This window comes from Bacillus rossius, assembly GCF_032445375.1.
Source record: "Bacillus rossius redtenbacheri isolate Brsri chromosome 4 unlocalized genomic scaffold, Brsri_v3 Brsri_v3_scf4_2, whole genome shotgun sequence".
Taxonomy (NCBI): Eukaryota; Metazoa; Arthropoda; class Insecta; order Phasmatodea; family Bacillidae; genus Bacillus; species Bacillus rossius.
The window spans coordinates 43,543,023-43,564,618 of NW_026962011.1; the positions used below are offsets into that span (position 1 = coordinate 43,543,023).

The window sequence follows — 21,596 nt, forward strand, 5'->3', positions numbered from 1 at the left end:
GAGATCTCTTATACTATTGGATAAATGCTGTACTGAAATTAAAACTAATGATAAAACTTGCAAATAAAAAATGCCGACATCCCAGTAACATAACTGGCGGTCAGTGTCTGAAGCCGGAATCCGCCTGAAGAAATCAGAACATAAGCAGCTCGATTAGAGCTGTATTACAGAATATGTCGAACCACAGATTGCAGGATCAAAGACCTCTTACAGTAATGCACTTGAGGGAAATATGTTACTATTATGTGTCACCAATCCATTCAGCATGAAATTCACTTGTAAACTGTGGCCACTAGATCGATCATCTTTGTGCCATAAGCGTAACATATCGTTAAAGTTACTAGAACAAGTTTGTGTGTTGTGTGCTACAAAAAAAATTAATATATGTATATATAATATATACATAATACGTGATATCTAGCAAAAGTGTGGCTAGACCACTGTGCATGGAATGTAATGATTTGTCTAGTCCTGAACTTGGTTTTGGTTTTTACTTATCAGTCCTGGTTGTAAGAATCCTTATTCTGTCATGAGTGTTGGGCTATTGTCGAGGATGCTTCAGCGGTGTTATGAGTGCCAAGGATCATGTTTGCGAAATCCAGTGTGGAATTATATCAGCCAAATGCAAAATAGTGTGTTTACTTTACAAACATTGAGTTTGGAACAAATGTCGAGTTTTATGAAAGGATGAGAAAATAGAATGACACATCAGAACATCTGTTGAAGTTACTTAATGACATTTCAAATTGATTGAATGCTTATATTGGTTCCATATTGCACTTTCCTGAAGTTAGTGCTGGTCTACTACATAATATTATTATGATTTTAACTTTACTGCATGTTTGGATCGAAATTTAAATCTTGGGTCCATCTATCCTAATTACCATGGTTTCCGGAATCACTCTTGGGATGGTTTCTTAAACTATGTTATAATGGTTTCATTCCCCAAATTCCCAGAGATGTATGTCTGTTCACCTCGTCGACGAGACCCGTAAAGCCAAAAACCTAACACTTTAATTTTTTGGGTAGGATAACATCTCTGACCATGAAGCTGATGTGGTGTTTGTGTGCCCCTTCCAGGTGGCTTACTGATTGTGCGCAGCAGGAGGGGCAACCCGCAGTTGGTTCATAATGGTTACCTGTTCTCCGTGCACCAGTGCATGGGCAAGAGAGTGCACTGGCGGTGCATCGAGCACTATAAATGCCGGGCGCGACTTCACACGATGGGTGCCGCTGTGATCGTCAGGTGTGGCGAACACACACACCAGCCCCACGATAGGAAAATCTGGGAGAAAGGGAGTTTGGCAGTGTCGCCGGACTAAACAAACAACCCAAGACAATCATTGCATGTTTATATTTATGGATATCAGTACCAGAGGTTTTTTTGCTATTATGATTTTTTTTTTTAGTGCTTCCATCGCTTGGATCTTCAGAACCTTGGCATAAATTATTTCATAATTTTGTTTGTTCACATCCCTCAAAATTAGCTGGTTGAAGTGCAAAGAAATTATTTTAAAATCATAACTTATTTAAGCACAGGAAAATTTAATTTAATCTTTTATTCATTTTATATTCAGTTAATTTAAAAAAGGAGAAATGTTTATTCTTGATGTTATTTTTTGAAGTGACACTTTTTGACTAGGAAATATAAATTGGAACTACAGGCATGCATGTATCTTTTTTTTTTTTTTTCCCCTACGCATTGGTTAAAATAACATACCTGAAATTTAGCAGCCAAAGTATATTTGGTGTCATTGGTCTTGACTCTCGGGTTGACACTCGGGTTGACACTTGAGGTTGGTGACTACGTGGTTTTTCATTGTTGTGGTTTGTCTTTAGTTCTTACATCACTAATTGTGTTTGTCAAATAACGAGTGGTAGGAGATGTATAATGTTCATTTAAATGCTTTGTTGCACAATTGAAATTTAACCTTTAAATAACTGGTGAATCAATTACTTGTTATCACTGACATGTTTTCACAAGAAGACTGTGCGCACATAAAGTTATCTTTGTTGTAAGTAACCAAGGTCATCAAGCGTGTGAAAAATAAGTTTCATATATTGGGTAGTCTTCTTCCATCTTGAAATGTGCTTCCCCTCTGTTCCTCTTATCCTTCTCGTAACCACACCTTGACCTCTCAATAAAAGCAACCCAGCTAGGAGGAAAGGCCGTTATGTAAAATAACAACCTTCATCTTTTTAGAATCTGTATTCCAATAGAGAGTTCAGTGTCGGGAATTTAGTGGCCCTGAGTTTTCTGTAGAGAAGTAACACACTATTTTTTTTTATTATTATACAGTATGAGTCTGAATTCGACCGACAAACTTTGCAGGTTCATTCTGACAAAATTAGTTGAGAACATCTATACGACTAAATTGCTGCCTTAGTCTGGTAATACACCTTTGAAGTTAGAGCTGTAGAATTTTTTTTTTTTTTTTTGTAAATAATAGAGCAAGTATTTAAGATGGAACTCTTAGCGTCTGGATTAGGTTTAATTGACTGAAATTCTTCAACTACCGCACATTTTGTCACTGTCAAAAATTTATTTTATTGAAATAACTAGATGATAACCCACATCTTCGTTCGCACAATTTCTGAGTTTTAATAAAGTCTTATGATTAAAAAAAAGTTATGTGATTAACACAACTGTTTAAGAATGATATTTTTGAAGTAGTTAGGCATAGGCCCTTTTTTTTTATTATAGATTAAGTATCTGATTTTAAAACTTCTGTTTCAGAGTTTTCGAAGTTATATTTTACCTTAATGAAATCACACTTACATCCTTTTCATTTCTTTGGGTAGACAATTTTAAAGAAATTCTTTATCTTGCACCTAAATTATTTTAACAGCATTCATGTCATCGTTTACACTGAAACTTTCATTTACTCCACTTTTACGTTGAATATAAAAAAAATGGTAAAGGTTAAAATTAATATTAAATCATAATTTTTACCTTTTTCTTGCTCAGTTTTTTACCTTTATCTTAATTTATAAAAACTAACATGCCTTTGGGTTGAATATCAAAAAGAGGTCCAAGAACTTGACGTAATTGATTTATGTTAATTATGCCTAAGTTTGTTACATCGACCTTTATTTGTTAGGGAGATATGACATTTTTATGATAAAACATAACTTATTCCCTTTTCCACCCTTAAAAGATGAAATCCCAGAAAAACTGGAAAAAATACCATATGTAACTCTATGTGTATGTTGTTCATTCTTAATTTTTACCCCTTAGATCTAGTAAATTCGGAAATTTTCATTTTTTCTTTACTCCTAACATTACCCCTTTACACCCCTTAGGGGATGAATCTTGCATTTAATTAAAATAATAAGTTTTAGTTTAACATGTTTACCATTTAAATTACATAAATCTTAATTAGTTTCAGAGATACAATTTTTTTTCAAATTAATGAAAACTTACCCTGTTATCATTCCATTAAAAGAAAAATTTTTACAAATGCAAAAAAATAAGCAATTCATAACTTAAGATGTAGGTTTTTTTAATATCTTATTTCTAGTTGTATTTGAATTGGAAGTGTTCAATTTTTTTTTTTTTTCTGTAAGATACCTACTCCTTTTACCAACCTTAGAGTTTGAATAAATCAAAATGCTCTATAGTTTCCGCATGTGTGTTATTAGTACCCAATATTATTTTTTTATTGTGTTTGATTAAATTGGAAGTTTGAATCATTTATCTTGAAACTATATTCATCCCTTTTTCACATTATATGGCTGGAATTTCACAAAATGGTAATATTGTAGTTGATAGTTTTTGTATGTTTATTATTCGTAGACATAATAATTTTTCATTCTTAATAATTTAATTTGGAGATATGATTATTAATCATTATAATAGCAATTTCTTTTATTTATTACGGGTTGAATTTTGCAAAATATAAAAATTATAGTTTGTAGTTGTATGTTTATTATTGGTAAACAATATCACTTGCTACTCTTTATTAAATTTGGAGATATAATTATTAATCTTTAAAACATTGTTACTCTTTATTCATCCCTTAATTGTTGAATTTCGGAAATACAAAAAATTTGGTTGGAAGTTTTGTAGGGTTATTTTTGGTACCTACCCAAAATGATTCATTACAAATAATTATTTTCGGAGATATAATTATTAATTTTTAAAATATACTTGCTCTTTTTTACCCTTTAGAGTTAGAATTTTGCAAAATATAAAAAATGTAGGTTTTTGTATGTTTATTTTTAGTTATCAAAATCATTCATTACATTTAATTAAAATTGTTCTAAGTTTTTGTATGTTTATTATTGGTACCCTAAATTATTCATTACGCTTACTTAAATATGATCAGGATTAACTTGCAGCTAAAATTTGTCAGTTGAATTTAGACTCAGCCTGTATAGACTTAATTAAATTCATTCTCTTCTCCTAGCTAAGCCATTTTTAAAGCAGCCATCTATATTGACGTGAACACGTCTTTGTTCGTTACAGTGATAGTACGTTAAACTTTCTTTGGAGACAAAATACCGTAAGATTTGAATATCTGATAACTATGAGACTAATAGTACAACAGCGATTGAGCCCACAATGGATAGATTATGTCGGTACATGTTTGATGTGCAATATTTGTTTTGCCTGTGACATCATCATACTAGTGCAGAGCACTACTAGGATGCAAAGTGAGACGATAAAAATATTTGCTAGACCTTAGTGAAAATCAGTATTAAATTGAAAATTACAAAATAAAGCTTTCTAATATGACTCCTAAATATGCTTGGAATTATAGAAAACGCAAGTCAGAGGAAAGCTCGCATCAAAAGGAATCCAGGAGCTTAAATAGTCCTATGCCAAGCGAATGCGAGAGCTACGGCAGCATCAAAAGCATAATGAAAAAACAACTCAAAGCGATTACGTAGCTGGCCCAGCGACTGTCCAGACGTCTACGATCATGTAACTATTGTATTAAAGAGATTTATAATTAAATTACATATTATTGTGAAACACTTGATATGATTTTATTCAGACATTTTCACCAAAAATCTATGCTGCTGGCTAGAACTGTTGCCTTTCTCTGGAATTTTTTTCTTTTGTTTTTTACATTTTCAAAATAGTATGTGTTCACCTTTCATCAATGCTCTTATGGTTACTTCAGATGCATCACTTTATTTGTATATGTATTTTTGCTTTCGTCTTGTGCTATATTTTGTCATTTTTAATTTATCATGCACAAATGTATGCTTTCCTTTTATGTGATACTACACTATGCTGTAAAAATAAAAATAAATTATTCAGGAATCAGCATCTAAAAGAGAAGGACTGTACGATAACTGATTAGTATGTACAATTAGTTTTAAAACTTATTACTCAAGCAAATTACACCTGAATTGTTCGTAAATGTGACTTTTTTTGTGCAATAAATGTTGAGATGATTCCTGTATTATGAATGGGTCTGTGTTTGAAAAATTTTTTTTACATAGTGTTACTCAAATTGCAGTTAGTAATTAAATTTTCTGTCATTAATATTTGTATCTAATTATTAGGGAGAAAACGTGTGATTTTTAACTATGGGAAAATTCTTAGAAGAGACAGGGAAAATTTATTTTATAAAAGTTGAAGGGAGGTAGAAAAAAAAACTACTGTAAAGGCTCTTAAATCATGCACGTTAAGGACAATGGTTGTACTGGATTAATGATTTTGCAGAATTATTGTATTTCAATATAGTCTTAGCAATAGACCTGTGCAAATATTCAAATTCACGAACTTACGATTTTACAAGCTAATGATTCCCATTAGAGGGGGTCATTTTGATTCCCAGGGGGTATGTATGTACATATATTAATATTCTAGCACTCTCTATGAAGTATAACTATTTTGTGTGATGATGTGATATTAGGATGTAGTGCTAGTCATTTGAAATTGCCAGTGTGTTGAACATTACTCTTTTGTTGTTACCTACTGTCTGTATGTAATGAGTGATGGTTTTGTACCTCTCTCTCTAGCCATAATTTATGGGCACCATTTTTGACCATTAATGATTGTGAAACAAAACTCAAAAGTTAGTACTGTTCATTGTTCATGGATGTTGTATACCTTAGAACCCTGTTATAATGTTTTTCAAGGGGGCATAAGGAAAAAACATTATAAGCAGTAAAACATAAGCAGACAATATCAGTTTAACATTTTTCAATGTTTGAACTTTTTCCCAATGATTTCATCAAGCTATGTAAACAAATTTAAAGTTAAAAACACTGATGGGTACACTCGATGCGTGAATTTGCTTAACCAGACCAACAATTTTTCAACTTCAGCATGCTTCCAGCTTTTGTTTTATTCATTTTTAAAGACACGCTGCCACATATCTGTAAAATTGTCTCGCGATTTGTGATGACGCTTAGAGTGGCAATGTCTATTTCCAATTACTTTAACATTTGAAAACATTTAATTATGCTTTTTTTTTTGTCCTCGTTGGACTGTATACGTACATCGGAAAACACATTAGAATGACAAAGAATGTAAGGAATTTTTCAAATCACGTAATGGCAAACGTTATGTACCTTCTTATATATTAAATTCACAGAGTTAGCCAGCACTAGTGTTCTGGCACACTTTCATTTTGTTTGTGCATACAATTCTATTTGAACAATCTACATATATGGTAAAACTGTGATTATAAACATAAACATATATAAAATTTTAAATAAACCTTTTAACATGTTAAACTTCACAGATCGGAATAGTTCTTGGAATAGTTAGGTTTTTAAAACTTTTATTTGCTTTTCTTTAAATTCAGAAAGCAAATGTTATAAGCAGTAAATGCACTATTCGTTAAACGTTATATGGGGAAAGTGTTGGGACTTAAAAATATGATGTTATAAGCAGAAAAACATTATAAGCAGAAACATTATAACAGGGTTCTACTATACTGTATTGTGATGGTTTGTGTATTTATATATGAAATGCATTTTTGCTTAATATATCATCAGTTGAGTGAATTTATTGCATTTGTTTTATCTTTTTACTACACCATATTTTCCATTTTCCGCTATTATTTCCCATTGTCTTTTTAAACATTATATGATTCATGACAAGGAGTGTAGCTTATTTGTAGAGGCTATATATGTATTTTCTTCTACAGTGGTTTATGGATTGTAATTTTTTCTGGGAAAATTAGATTTTCTGTTAAATAAATATTGATTAATTTATTTAATAAGCTGAAATATTTTGTGTAAAATTGTTGCCAGTTTTGTAGATTCGGCCATCAATATAGCAAAGTACTTTTTTGAGTGGGCTGTTTTATTGTTTTTTTTATAATGAAATTAGACATTATTTTAGTATTTAATCAATAGGCATTTTCTGCTTAAAACAGATAAAAGGTTGTCTTTGTTTTTACAGTTAACCACTCAATGTTTCACACAGCACAAACTACTGTGTGAGAACACAGAGCAACAATCATCTGTAAAGAACACACAATTTTTTTCATTATTATGTAATTGAAGTGGGAACAATAGACAAAAAAAAATGGAATCAAGTTGCATCTGGCAGGTAGATTTATTTAAAGAAGTTTTTACGCCACTGCAAGGAACCATGTTTGAGTGGTAACATCACTTGCCTTTCACCAATATGTTCCGAGTTCAATTCCTCAAGGGGTTGAACTCAAATTTATTGCAGGTGGGAATCATGGTGAACGTAGTCATGGCCATTGGGTTTTCTCCGAATAATATATGATGTATTTGTATAATACAAATTTTTTACTAAATTTAATTTTTGTAGCTGTCACAAGTATTCACTGCGTATAGATGTCCTGTTTCTTGCTGATTCAACATAAGTTTACTCTTGGTTCGTTCACCTTCCTTGCTAAACAGGCACATGGTGAATCAACCAGTGGTTGTCTATAATGACTCTACTAATAAGTAACAGTGTTTTGAAACTAAACGGTGCAGTTTCTAAAGTAGACGTGTCACGACGTCTGTCTGTGGAATCTCTCTGCATCTACTCCCAAACTGACTTGTGCAGGTGTGGACGAGTTAGAACAGCCAAATGCTTTTATTACGTTCTCTACTTTTCATCATGGCACTAAACAGCTGGATATTACAGGCTTCCTAATACATAGTGTGCTCCGTCCTAGAAGCAGAATTTTTCCGTCCGTGGGAACATTTTGTGTTTTTTTTTTAGCTGTGGGTTCTCATTTCCAGAGGACTAGGCTTGAAAATCATGGACCGGTAATCGTGAAGTTGGTTTGCCTTGGTTTTCCGAAAACTGGTTCCTTTGCCGTAGGCAATGCCAATTACTTTTCTAGCTACCCTTTTTTCCCAAGTCGTGTTGCAGTCACTAATGACCTCACTGTTGGCTGGAGGTTAAGTGCAAATTAAAAATAGGTAGCCTTTCCGTGAAATCTACTCAAAATACAGGGACAGCTTCAGGGTCGGGCGATGGCCGGAGGCCCAGCACCGGTGGTTCTCATTTTTGTCTTTACTCGTTTGTCTAGTGATCTGTTATAAATATGGACATTAATGGAAAAAGCTATATATATATATATATATATATATATATATATATATATATATATATATATATATATATATATATATATATATATATATATATATATATATATATATATATATATATATATATATATATATATATATATATATATATATATATATATATATATATATATATATATATATATATATATATATATATATATATATATATATATATATATATATATATATATATATATATATATATATATATATATATATATATATATATATATATATATATATATATATATATATATATATAATTTTTTTTTAACTTAATGTGCTGGTCAATACCTATTTCAATTCATGATTTTGCATTAGAAAACAAAATCAAAGAGGTACAGCAATAACTTATCCCCCCCTCCCCCCAGATTTTCATATATCCTGTACTCCTTAGCAACAAATTGTTATACATTGCATTAAAATTATGAAATGCTAAATAGAATACAAGAGGGAAATTATGTTTTGCCTTGAGGAACATTGCTAAAAGTATGGTACCCACTTCGTCCCTCCCACCACGAAAACCCAAACCCCCGGTGTCATATTATGTCGTCAGCCATGCTGTATGATAGAATTTTGACACGTCATTATTTTAATAAGAAAAATAACTATGCTATTTTTGTTATAGTAAATTGATTGAGGTTTCCTCTGCATGTCTCCATTTTTTCCCCACACATTACAAATGTGTTTGGAAAATGAACATGTGTGTTGTAGGACTGCCGAGGGAGTTTACTGATAGTAGGTTTTAGCGAGTGCTACAATAATAGAAATTATTAAAGTGTTCCAGTATTCGCAGTAGAGGGAATTTTTCATGTCACAATAATATAAACAGTATGTGCCATATGTATAATGACATGAATCTACAGGAAACTTGATGTTAGCATTTATTTATAAAACTAACCTGAGGTTATTTCATCTGGAAAGAACATCAAAGTATTCTAATATAAATTAGTGAAGCCATTGTCCAAATTTAATTTGCAGGTTGGGTTAATATTGTGGTTTGAAAGAGTAAATTTTTAAAATTTTTGAGGGGGGCCTTCCATGAAAGTAAATAGCCCAGGTACCTCCAAGGTCTTAAGGCCGCCACTGCTAAACTGTAACCTCTGTAAATGTGATTTTAATGCAATTTTGTGTTTAATACAGAAGATTTAATGTTATTATTTTATCCTTTTTTTTAAATTCTTTTTATTTTTAATGATAGCATATTACTGAACAAAGATGACATGGTTCATGGTAATATTCATGTCTAGGACAACTACTCTGAACAATAAAAATAAATCAGCAAATATTTGTTTGTTTGGAAAATGTACTAATGTCATAATGTAAAAATGAGTTACTAACAACAGTTAAATATAAAAAAAAATTAAAATTAATTATTCTAATCTACTTACTACATACGTCTTGGTACAAACTTTATGCAGAGTAATTTCCATTCATTGAATTTAATATATTAAAAGATTTCATTTTTTTCTAATTTGATTTAAAATGCTGATTAATTTCATTTTGGTGCTTGTTGGTGTATTAGCTTGCATTTTGGTGGTATATGGCTAGAGACCGGAAAAATTTGTGTATTCATTTCGCGATAGGCTAAAATACAAATAGTTATACCTCAGTGCTGCCTCTGCTATTGGCTAACAACTCACCTGGACGACGCTGGGCGATTGAGAAACGCCCGACCGTAGCTTTATACGAATCACAGGCTGCCACGTCGGGACGTCTCACAAGACAGCAGCCCAATGAGTGGGTGGCATTTGACCGAGCGTACGTGGAACTATGAGGAGTTCATACTTTAGGTTGTGGAACCCGCGAATTTTTCCGGTCCCTATACATGGTGTATCGTCGTGGTTTTGGTTTTTATCGCAGGTCGCCTCATAATCTAGCCCCTAGTGGCGGATCCAAGATGGCCGCCGATGTCAATGGTCAAGATCAAAGTCAAGTTTGTAAAAAATAATAAGCCCACACTAATATATTTTCTACAAGTGTCACTCGGTACCACAGTATGCAACAAAACAGAGATATGTTTAAGTAGATGTGACATTTCCACAGATTTGAGCAGTGATTGTTGTCGTGTGTTCCCCCGCAGGCCTGCAGGTGGTGAGCAGCAGCGGGGGGAAGCCCCAGCTTGTGCACGACGGCTACCTGTTCTGCGTGCACAGGCGCAACGGCGCGGTGGTGCACTGGCAGTGCACGCAGCACGGCGTGTGCCGTGCCCGTGTCCACACCCGGGGCAGCGAGGTGATCGTCAGGCGCGGCGAGCACTCACACGGACCCCACACGCAGAAGATCATGGAGAGACGCTGCCGGTTCTAGCTGACGCTCGCTGACATCGAGTCACACAAGCTCGGAACAAACGTGCGAGTGGTTTTCATTGTATATTGACTGTCTTGGTTGTAAATAAAGTTGTGTTCCATTATTTATTTTGTATTTTTTTTGTCTATTAATACCAATATCTAAGTGGACTTATTCCTGACTGATTATGTATGGAGAAAAAAATTTTAATTTTCTTGTTTTCCGGTGAGTTCAGTAAACAACGGTTAATTTTTATTGGTTTGATACCTAGGCATCTGCAAAATCTAGCTTCCCCTTTCCCTTACCAGGTCTAAAATTGCAAATGTATCAGAGATTTCCGGAGAATGTACTGCTACTCTCAGTAATGGTAGAAGGGGTTCTGTTATTTGGCGGAATGGCCTTAGTTGTATTCCGAGCACAAGAGGCTGGTTTTTGAATTGCATATTTGAAAGAAGTAATTCCATGTCTTGACAGTGGCAGGTATATGCTACTTCAGTGCGAGCATGTTGACTTTTTTTTAATGATGATCGCAGGCTTCCGTGGCCATTATGTGGAGTTGTTTGGCTTCTGAGTTGTAGCAGCGTCAGAGGCGAGGTTTTCGCCGATGTTTCGGTCGACTTTGCAGTCGCCATAATCAGGCTAGCAGTCACCTACTGAAGTTCTTGGAAATTTTCCCGCCTTTAAAGGAATAACACTATAAAACATCTAATTGTCAAGGATGCCAGAACCTCAACATTCTACAGGCTCCCAAAGATACATAATGACATTCCTTTTCATCTCATAGGTAGTGCAATCAGCTTCCCTGACCATGCATTAGCCAGATACTTGAATATAATAATCAAGCCTCTCATGTAGGAACTTCGTTGCAATTTGTCAACAACTTTCTCTTAACCAACGGATCTTGTCAGTTTTGATTAGGTATCGCTCTTTACCGAACTGCCTGTCCCAGAAGTTCTTTGAATTCTTCTCACACACCTGGGAGAGACATTGTGAAGTTCACAGAACACTGTTTCTTCCACTTACTTCTTGGTCAAGGGTCAGATCTACAAGCACCATGCGCAGAAAGCCAGAAATACCAGCCAACTCAAACCCAAGTGCTGGTACAAATATGTTGTTGACACCTTTGTGATATGGAGCCATGCCAAAGATGACCTGCAAGACTTCTTGAAAAACCTGAACTGCATCCATCCTAACATATAATTCACCATGGAGGCAAACTGCCTTTTCTGGATGTCTTGGTCACAAGGGGATAGGAGACCCACATCGGCCAGTGTTTACAGTAAACCAACCCACTCGTACAGGTTTCTACATGTGAGTTCACACCACCCACCATCACAGAAGAAAACAATTATTTATACTCTTGTCAACAGAGCTAGTGAGACATTTGCAAAAGACAAACTTGGGGAAGAGATGAAACACTTAACGACTGCTCTTCAAAATCCAAAATAAGGAAAGCCATGAAACCACCCAAGGACAAAAGAATAAGCATATTCCTAACAAAGCCTTAATTCCTTACATCAAATGAATTATAAACTTGAACACCTACAATCAGCCTTAATAGAATTTAACCCATAGCCAACATTCCATTATACAAAAAAAAATACATTAGGAAAATTTCCAAGAACGTCATTAGGTAACTGTTACCATACTGATTACAAGTTCAAATATAATAAAAAAATAATTTTTCATAACTATTAAAGTTTTAACAATTTTAGACAAGCAAAAGAAACTTTCATATACATTGTGTCATTTTGTATTATAATCTGTATTCCGCCTGTCAGAAGGTTGACAGGTTAAGGTGAATTACGTGTTATCAATGTACCTAGTTAAAAGAGTGTATGGACTATTTAAGCATTTAATTTGCTTAACTTTTAGAAACTGGTTGCTTCCCAAGATCAGAATGAGATGACTTTCTACCCTTAAAATTCTGTCTCAGCACATAGCTAATTTGACTTTGTGTTTGTGTTATTTTCAGGTGGTTTACGCATTGTGCCAGGCATCAGAGGAAAGCCAAGTTTGGTACATGATGGATACTACTACTGCGTGAAAAACTATGATGGAGAAAGAATATATTGGCGGTGTACGAGACGTGAGAAGACTAAATGCAAGGCTCGCGTTTACACCGAGGGAGGCAAGATATTCGTCACGCATGCCAAACACAAGCATCCACGCGACATGAGTCCAGGGTTGAAGAAATCTGGTTTCATTGAAAAGCACATGAAGTAACATCCACTTTAAGGGGAGAGAGAAAAAACTTTAGCTAGCAGAGTTTTTCAACCTTAGAATTTTAGAATTTAGCAAATGCATTATGCATTTTGATCAGTTTTTATGAATTTTTTTAAATTTAATAATACGTGACTTTTTTGATGTACTAATTGTTAATAAATTGTAAAAAAAAAATTGTTCTGAATTTAACTACAGGCAGAATTTTTCCTTCCTCCCCTTCTCCCATTTCCTCCTTTTAACCTCCCCCTCCTTTCCTATTTCCTCCTTCAACCCCCACTTCCTTCCCTTACCAGCCTTGTGATACCAGATAAGTGGCATCCTTTAAAGAGTTTGCAAAAAAAAAATTCTGATCAAGATCTTCAGTGTTTCCTGCCATGTTCTAAAAAGATGACAAAATTGATCAATCAGGTTGCTTCTATAGAAACATGTTATTTTTACCATACACCTAGTAGATAGTAAAAATAAATTTGTCAAACAGGTTCCTATACTAGTTATAAAACTTCAAACTAGAAAATGTAGCTTTAGAAATATTTTGTATGAACACCCATTTTAAGAACACTGCAAAAAAAAACTGCAATGTATATTACAAAATTTTAACACCATACGGACTTTTTTTTTTCTATTTATAATTCCAGATGCCTCGTAAATGTTAATTTAGATGCCTTCATCGGTTCAGACAAGTTAAGGTTGTGTAAACACATAATCATCGACAGTGTAGTGAATCATCTAATGCTCTCCAATATTATTGTACATTTAAGTACACTATTGAGCGAGTTACAGTACACACAGTTATGATTCTGAATGGCAATGTATTTATAATTTTATTTTCTATGCAGCAGTGAACTATTTTCACTCCTTATTCAATATAATTTTCAGATTTTGTTTTTTGCCAGCACATGTTTGTAAATGTTATTTATATTTAATAATGTGTGGTTAAACTTTTTCCAATTGTATGCAACAAATACTTTGCTAGCAAGGAAACTAAAGTGTGTTTGATCTGGTTGTGTGTGATAATGAGATTCACTTAATGCCTCTTACATAATTGTTTTCGTTCTAGAATAGTACTAGATGCGTCTTGCCAACCACTGTTTAGCGCAGTAATGATGCTGTTTTGTGTTCCCATTCAGGTGGTTTGCACACAGTGCCTGGCTACCTGGAAAAGCCGGGTTTGATTCATAGAGGGTTCTTTTTCACCCGGGTACGCCACAAAGGGGAGAGAATATTTTGGCAATGCAGGAAACACGAAAAAATTAAATTACCCTCTACAACAAGAGCACCATACATAAAACACACAAAAAAATAAAACTAAAGAGAGAAAACTATGGCAACATATTCGTACATACGTAGTATAATGCAGTTAGATAAGTAAAAATTTTAATATAAACAATTCACAACATATTTAATTAATATCTGTAAATAATTTCTTAATATTTGGTGAATCAAGTAAGGAATGGAAGAACTTTTTGTTTATCTAATAAAGGTAAAAAAAACTTTATGGTTAATTGGTCTATGTAACATGCCGTTTTTGTTGCTAAAAGTACAGAGTAAAGGGTGAAAACTACTATTTAAAGTAGGAATATTAATACCTGTATTTTAGCAATCCAATTTGTGTTTGAAGCAGTTGTTTATTATATAACTATGATACTTTCATCACAGAAAGTAAACAAACTTCTGTCAGCTAAGTAATAAAAGGTTTTAGGGATATTACCACTTGTTTGGCTTTTGGGTTGAGGCCACGTCGTTAGGTATGATGGTGTGCCTGATGTTGCAACCATCTTTGAGGATGATTAACAACTTGGAGATAGCTGCAACAAGGTATGCCCAAACGTTGGATACACCATTTCCACGACATGGCTTCAGGCCAAGGGCTAAAAAGTAGTTGCATGCTAACCATGAAAGCCTGCAATGTAAATGTTGGTATGTTAACTTTGCTATAAAGACAAAACTTTTCCAGAATAAACACTCAATTTTCAGTGTGTGATGTTTTTAAAACACTGTTACTGCATACATTACTCTCTTAATAATTAAAAGTTTACTGTATGCAGCACATAAAGAACTATTGCTTATTTAATTCTTATGAAATCCCTGCATATATAGAAGAAATAGGACTGAAATTTTTTTGGAAATTATAATGTAATGTTTAGGCTACCTGACAGCAGTTAAGTATAGGTTTTGTGTTGTTGCCACCCTTATTTGCAGCCCTCAATATGCAAAAAAATATATATACGAAAAAAGATTGGTGCATACCCACCACGTGAATTAGAAATGAGACTTCACAGATAGAGGAATAGGAAATTTGTAAGGTACACACATATTCAAAATACATGTACAGGTATTCAAGTATACAAGCATACAGGCAGATGTACAGGTATGCGAGTGTGCAAGTGTGCTTTAATGAAAACATGCCATTGAGCGCCGCCGCCATCTGTGTGTTTGGCAAGTTATTTGATAGTTGAAATATGAGACCCGTGTGTTCCTTCAATAATGTTCACAGTTGAGGTGTAGGCCGGAGGGTCACAATTATAACAAATACGGCATTGAAAAACCTGTCTCCCCCCTGTCCCGCACCCCTCGTCTGGACGCAGCAGGGGTGGTTTGGAGCGACTCCAGCTATGCTACCTGTGCCACTACGCACCTTGGATTAAGGTCCATGCGTGACATTGCAACAGTGCCTTTTTCTAACCATGCTGGTAGTAGTCCAAATTAATTTTCCATTAAAATCTATACATGTGTTGTACAATACTTACTATGTGCCCTTGCTCACTCACGGAGCAGAGATTTGGAATGTAGACGAGAGATGCAGGGAAGATCAGAGGAATAGGTGTATGAAGTTTACAAGATGTATGTTGGTAGTTACGGGGCAAGACAGGATCAGGAATGATGGTATGCCATGTCCAGAGGATAGAGGAGTAAAATGGAACACAGTGAAGGAGGAGGAATGGTGGAGTGAACAAAGGAAGATAGAGGCATTTTACTTTGCTGACCCGGACGCATGCTGGAAGCAGTTGATGATTGTGATCATGATCGTGATAATAGTAGAGGTAACGTGGCTGTCTGCAGTCACTCACTTTACAATCCTTTCCCACATCAGTGGCGGATCCAAGGGGGGGCACCAGGGGCAAGTGTGCCCCCCCCCCCCCCGTCCCCCCCCCCCGAAAAACCAGTTTTCTGCTACATTAATATTACCGACAAAAGTGATTGTTTCTGAAACCAATAAAATATTTTAATATAATTAATGAATTTCTTGTGGAATCATAAAATCTGGTGGTTGGATGTTGTGAGTAGATTAAATACAAATTTAGTAATTTTAAGACATTTTTTCTCTGGCTGTTCTGAAATCCTAGAGTGCCCCCTCCGAGGTGAACCTCTGGATCCGCCACTGTCCCACATGCAAGTCTATCCTAGTTATAGACAACCATGTGGGATTTAAAATCCATCTTGATACCTAATATTGATATTTGCCCTTTAAAATCAGTTTATTTTTTATTTTTTTTAGGCCTCACAGTCTTGCCATTTCAAATATGTTGATATCGTTTGCAATAATGCTTCTGTGCTAATTTTTTCGGCATGGCGTAGGAAGCTTTGGCTGCTTGTTAAAGTCAGCACTTGTGAACTGGTGTGATTATCATGATAGTTGTCGCCCGCGTGAAATAATAAGTTATTTCCTCATAGTGCTTACAGACTAGAGCCTGTTAGTGAATATGTGGTTGCAAAAAAAGGTACAAAAGGTCTGGGAGGTACGATTTGTGCCTTGACATGTCAAAATTGGGATAAGTAGTTAAAAATTAGAATTTTAGCAAAAATGATGGAAAAAATGCAAGGTGGCAGGGCTTAATATCCCTTAAAACTATGGAGTTTTTAACCCTTTTAACATACTTTGAGCTATAACTTCACCACTTCATAATAGGTGATGGTGCACACTCTTATTGCACACAAAAATTTGTGACTTCTAATTTTATGAATATCATATGTCATTTTATTGATAAGTATGACTTAAATGAATAAAAGAATAAAAATGACCTTTTTTTTTAACTGCCTAAGACATTCTGTTTTGGCTTAAAACACATGAAAAAATGTTAGCAGCAGTAATGCAATACGTGGGAAATACGTATAAGCAAACAGAGTTATTAATAAAACTATATATAGTACATAATTGATTTACAATTTCCTCCCCCCCCCCCCCCCCCCCTTGCAATTTTTGATGTAAAATTTACATCAGAGAACTAATTCAGACCAACTAAATGTCATCAGGAACAAACAGCACAGAAAATATATTATTCAGTTTGGAGTTGCATGGTTTCAGTGAATATCATCCTGATGCTGGAATCACAATAGCACAACAGATGTGATGCGACAACAATATATCACTTTATTTTGAACATGTGGTTTTTAACCCTGTGACAAACAGAATCTAACAAGTAGGTATGAATGTTTCCTGCCATTACATTAGCACCATGCCCACCAATGTTTTCACTTTTTTCAATAGACCTGTGTGAAAAAAATTAGTTTTATCAGAATTTATTTTATTTTTTTAAAATCATTATACATAAACATACTTAAAAGTTTTCAGAAACAAATTATGATAGTGCTACCAATGCTTCAGTTGATCAAAATTCTGACACTAATTTCAATAACTTAGTTTCTATGATGCATTAGAAAAAAGAAAATTGATTGGAAATTCTGTTACGTCTGCAAATTTTGTTGAACAGATGTGTTGGAAATTATTGGATGTAAAATTATTCTATTTGTGTCTCATCCATCACACTATTTTGGTTTCAGCATGGAATAGAGATATGCTGAAAGTTTCCTATTATGTACGTACTTAAATACATTTGTTTGAGTTTCCAAACAACCTCTAAGTGAACATAGCCTAAACCATCTATTAATTTGGCTCCTCACGTCAATAACAATTCTTAGTGCTACACATTAAGTTGTAGTGTTTTACATGCTTATTTCATAGTTAAAGAAACTATAAAGATAAGAAATGTATTGGTTCTCGATCGGAAGACTGGGTGTGGTGTTGATTCCGTTTTGTTTCGTTCAGATGGTTTCCAGATAGTGGATAGCAGAAGGGGAACGCCTCAGTTGGTACATAAGGGTTACCTCTTCAATGTAGACAAGTGCATTGGCGAAAAAGTGCATTGGCAGTGCATTCAGCACAGGTGCTGCAGAGCTCGCATCCATACGTGGGGCGACCAGATATCCGTGCGATGCGGTGAACACACGCATCAGCCCCAGTTCAGAAGGAAGTGAAAGTGAGTTTTTTTTTCTCTCAAGTAGCCAGTAACGGGGCATTTGCAGTGACAGATAAAAATGACCAAATGTTGCTTGTGAAAATTGAATTTATAAATACCTATGTAAATTTTTAATACAACATTTTCAAACTGTCATTTTTTTGCATAGTTGATTTTTAAGGAGAAACTGCAGAAATTCCTCTATGATAATAGCTATAAATTTTTAGAAATATTTGCTGAGAATATAAGCGCAAGTCTGACTTTTGGTGAAGCAGTTATTTTGCATGTGTGAATAAATTATGACTGCTAACAAGTGAAACTCATGGCAACATGCCCATGAGTTTTGCATGGAAAATCTTGCATGATTTTAGTAAGATACAACAGATATATATTTAGTACTGGTATTGAAAGAGTATATGTACATGGAATTTAGTTCAAATAAAAACTTAAATGTGTTAATAGTACATCCCATTTTATTTTTCTCATCCTATACTTCCTGCATCCATTTTTATTGTAATTTATGACATCATAAATTATGAAATATGGCACTGTCTTTCAAGCCGTTCACATGGTATTTGTATAATATTTAAGACTTGAAGAAAACAAAATAACAGCCACATGACAAGTGTTTAAACTTTAATATCTAAGCATTTAGCACACAACTTCAGCACCTAACATTCGTGTTTTACTGCTCTGTGTGGTGGTCTGGCTGGCGATATAAAGTGGAGTCACTGACTCACACTTAACCAGTGGCGTAGCCAGGATTTGTGTATGGGGGGTGTTAAGATGCATGCCCCCCCGTATTAAAGCGGGGGGGTCCATGGGTCCTCCCCTGGGAAAATTTGGATTTTAAGGTGTAAGTGTAAAATAGTGCTATTTTAGCAGTTTTCGGTTCTTAAATTTAAATATTGTAATGGTAAAAATTTTATTAATTTTAATATGAAATTTGTTTGAGTGATGAATCAGAACTTAATTAAAGATTTAGTGCTGGGGGGGGGGGGGTTGAACCCCTAACCCCCCCTCCCCCTGGCTTCGCCCCTGCATCCAACCTGCAGCACTTTGGTTCAGAGCCCAACATGATGGAGTTCCCGTCACCTTGTTCCGTCCTTCACACGACCGTGCCTCCGCCACAGCTGGGAACTGCGATCTCCCAGTCAGCGCTGATGCTGTGTTGTGTGTTGCGCGCAGGTGGTTTGCAGATTGTGCGCAGCAGGAAGGGGAACCCGTGGTTGGTCCACAGCGGGTACCTGTACCGGGTGGACCGGTGCGTCGGCGACAGGGTGCACTGGAGGTGCCTGCAGCGCGCCACTTGCCGTGCGCGCGTCCACACGCACGGCGACCACGTCTCCGTGAGGGGCACGCAGCACACGCACGAGCCCCACCTCAAGAGAATCTGGCGGCAAGTGGGCCTGGTCGAGTAGAAGCAGACCGAGGCTTCCGCGACGACAGGGCTGCAAGGGATCGCTACAGCCGGTGAAGAGTTTCAGTTTTTCCCGTCTTGGACCGCCGCGGATTATGTAGGACATAATGGCTTACAGCTGCAATACGATTGCGTTAAAAACTGTTTCAGCGAGTTTTTTTTTCCCCATCCAGTTAACCATTACGAGTGTCTTCCAGTGAAATTTTGTTGTTTCACTGGCCTAGGCATGTTTTCAGAAGAGAGATGTGGGACTATTTCTCTGTCCTGACGTGCGCTCCGAATGTGGGGAGGTTTTTTTTTAAGTCGAGTAAGGCTGGCTTGTAAATAAATGGTGAGTAATGTTTACCAAAAAATATTTTTTAATGGAGTGTGAAAATTATCGGTATAATTTCACCTAAAAAATACGTAATATGTATTTACACTACGCAACCAGATTTATCAGCATCGTAAACTTGATTTGCAGTCGGGTCTTCCGCTTTAATAACCCTTCAATTTTTTTTCTCTCTCTCTCTGTCACTTCAACATTTCCTGACAAGCTTTCTCCATGTCCGTTTCCAGGGCTGTTACGTTTGCGGGCTTCTTCCGTTGCCCTGCCATCAATTTTGCGGCGGACTGCCTAGTTTTATGTTTCAGGACTTCTGTTCCATCACGTTCACATTCCATTTCAGCGAAGTTGTGAGTCTGGATGGTTCTGAAAAATTGCTGTAGTTGAAGACAACATTTTTGTTTTGATAATTTGAATTTTTAGTCAATTCAGAACAATTCAGAATATATAATTTCTTATTCCTTTTCTTGGAATTAGTACTATCATTTTAATTTACTGTTAAAGACAATGACTATTTATTTTTGCTCATAGCTTTCATTTAAGAATAATATCACAGGGATACATATCCGCAAAATGAGGATGGAAAAATGTATAGCAATCAGAACTCAAGATAAATCCTCATTCTCAGTGTAATGTAACCTATCTTATGTTTTGTGTTAGGCTAATTGTTTTACTGTACAAATGTATTTTAATATCTATGCTTCTAGTGTGAATTATTTTCTCTGTATATCTAATAGCCTCGAAAGTGTACTATATGTGTGGGTTTGGAACTATTAGAAACACTTTAGTTCCTGATCACACTTTTAAATAATTATGTATATTACTAAAGTATGGCAAACTTTGTGCTAGATAGATGTATCCTATTGTACAAAACTTAAGTAGTATGAATTTTAATCATTGAAACATGTTCTGTTTAAATTAAATAGTTAATTTGTTTCAGTTTCAATATTTTTGGGACATTTTTATGAGAATTTTGTTGAGTAACACTGTTTCTTTATTAAATGTTACCTATTTTGTTCTGTATTATGTATTCGCTCACATAAGGGAGCAATATATTTTGATATGGTTTCACAAAACAGAAAGCTCATTCATATAATAGCATCAGCTTGAGAAAACATTTTATAGTATTTCAACATTTTGAGGTAATGTTTAACTGAATTTGAGTGATTGTAAGCAAACTAGCAGAGCTGAGCACATTCTGTTCACTTTCAGTGAAATGATTTACTTGTGTATGAAAAGTTGTAATTTTGTATTTACCAGGTAATTCTTTTCTAATAAATTTTTACTATGTTAGGTTTTTTTTTTTTTTCCCCAAGTGCTATATTTTTCCCTTAAATTTATATTTATTCACAGTTATGTAATTGGTGTGGTTGATGATTCTGAAAATCAACCGACATTGTTCTTAATTTTCAGTCATTACAAGTATGTCGTGAAACCTGTCTCATAAATGAGATGTACTTCAAACTCTTTTTGTAGAAACGATTTCAGAGGACAAAGATGGATACAGCCATTTTACAGCCCCTCTCGTTACCAATTGTATGAGACTGTTTGAATCATTTAAAAGTTTTGCAAAATG

General features: G+C 34.9%; 1 protein-coding gene across 29 annotated transcripts in view; it reads left to right on the top strand.

Annotated features, from left to right (window-relative positions):
- LOC134542139 (protein tramtrack, beta isoform-like) overlaps window positions 1-21,596 on the top strand; it is a 118,064-nt gene that overhangs the window by 43,096 nt on the left and 53,372 nt on the right. For 2 of the 29 annotated variants that reach the window (XM_063386145.1, XM_063386147.1), the window contains exon 6: window positions 10,610-10,943. The exons of 20 other annotated variants lie outside the window; for them this stretch is intronic. In XM_063386145.1, coding sequence (XP_063242215.1) covers window positions 10,610-10,836 — 227 coding nt within the window. In that variant the 3' untranslated portion in view covers window positions 10,837-10,943. Of the gene's footprint in view, window positions 1-1,080; window positions 3,472-10,609; window positions 10,944-12,790; window positions 14,347-18,085; window positions 18,428-19,463; window positions 21,314-21,596 lie in introns of those variants that run through there. 7 more of the 29 variants (XM_063386139.1, XM_063386137.1, XM_063386134.1 and 4 more) reach the window with 5 other exon arrangements.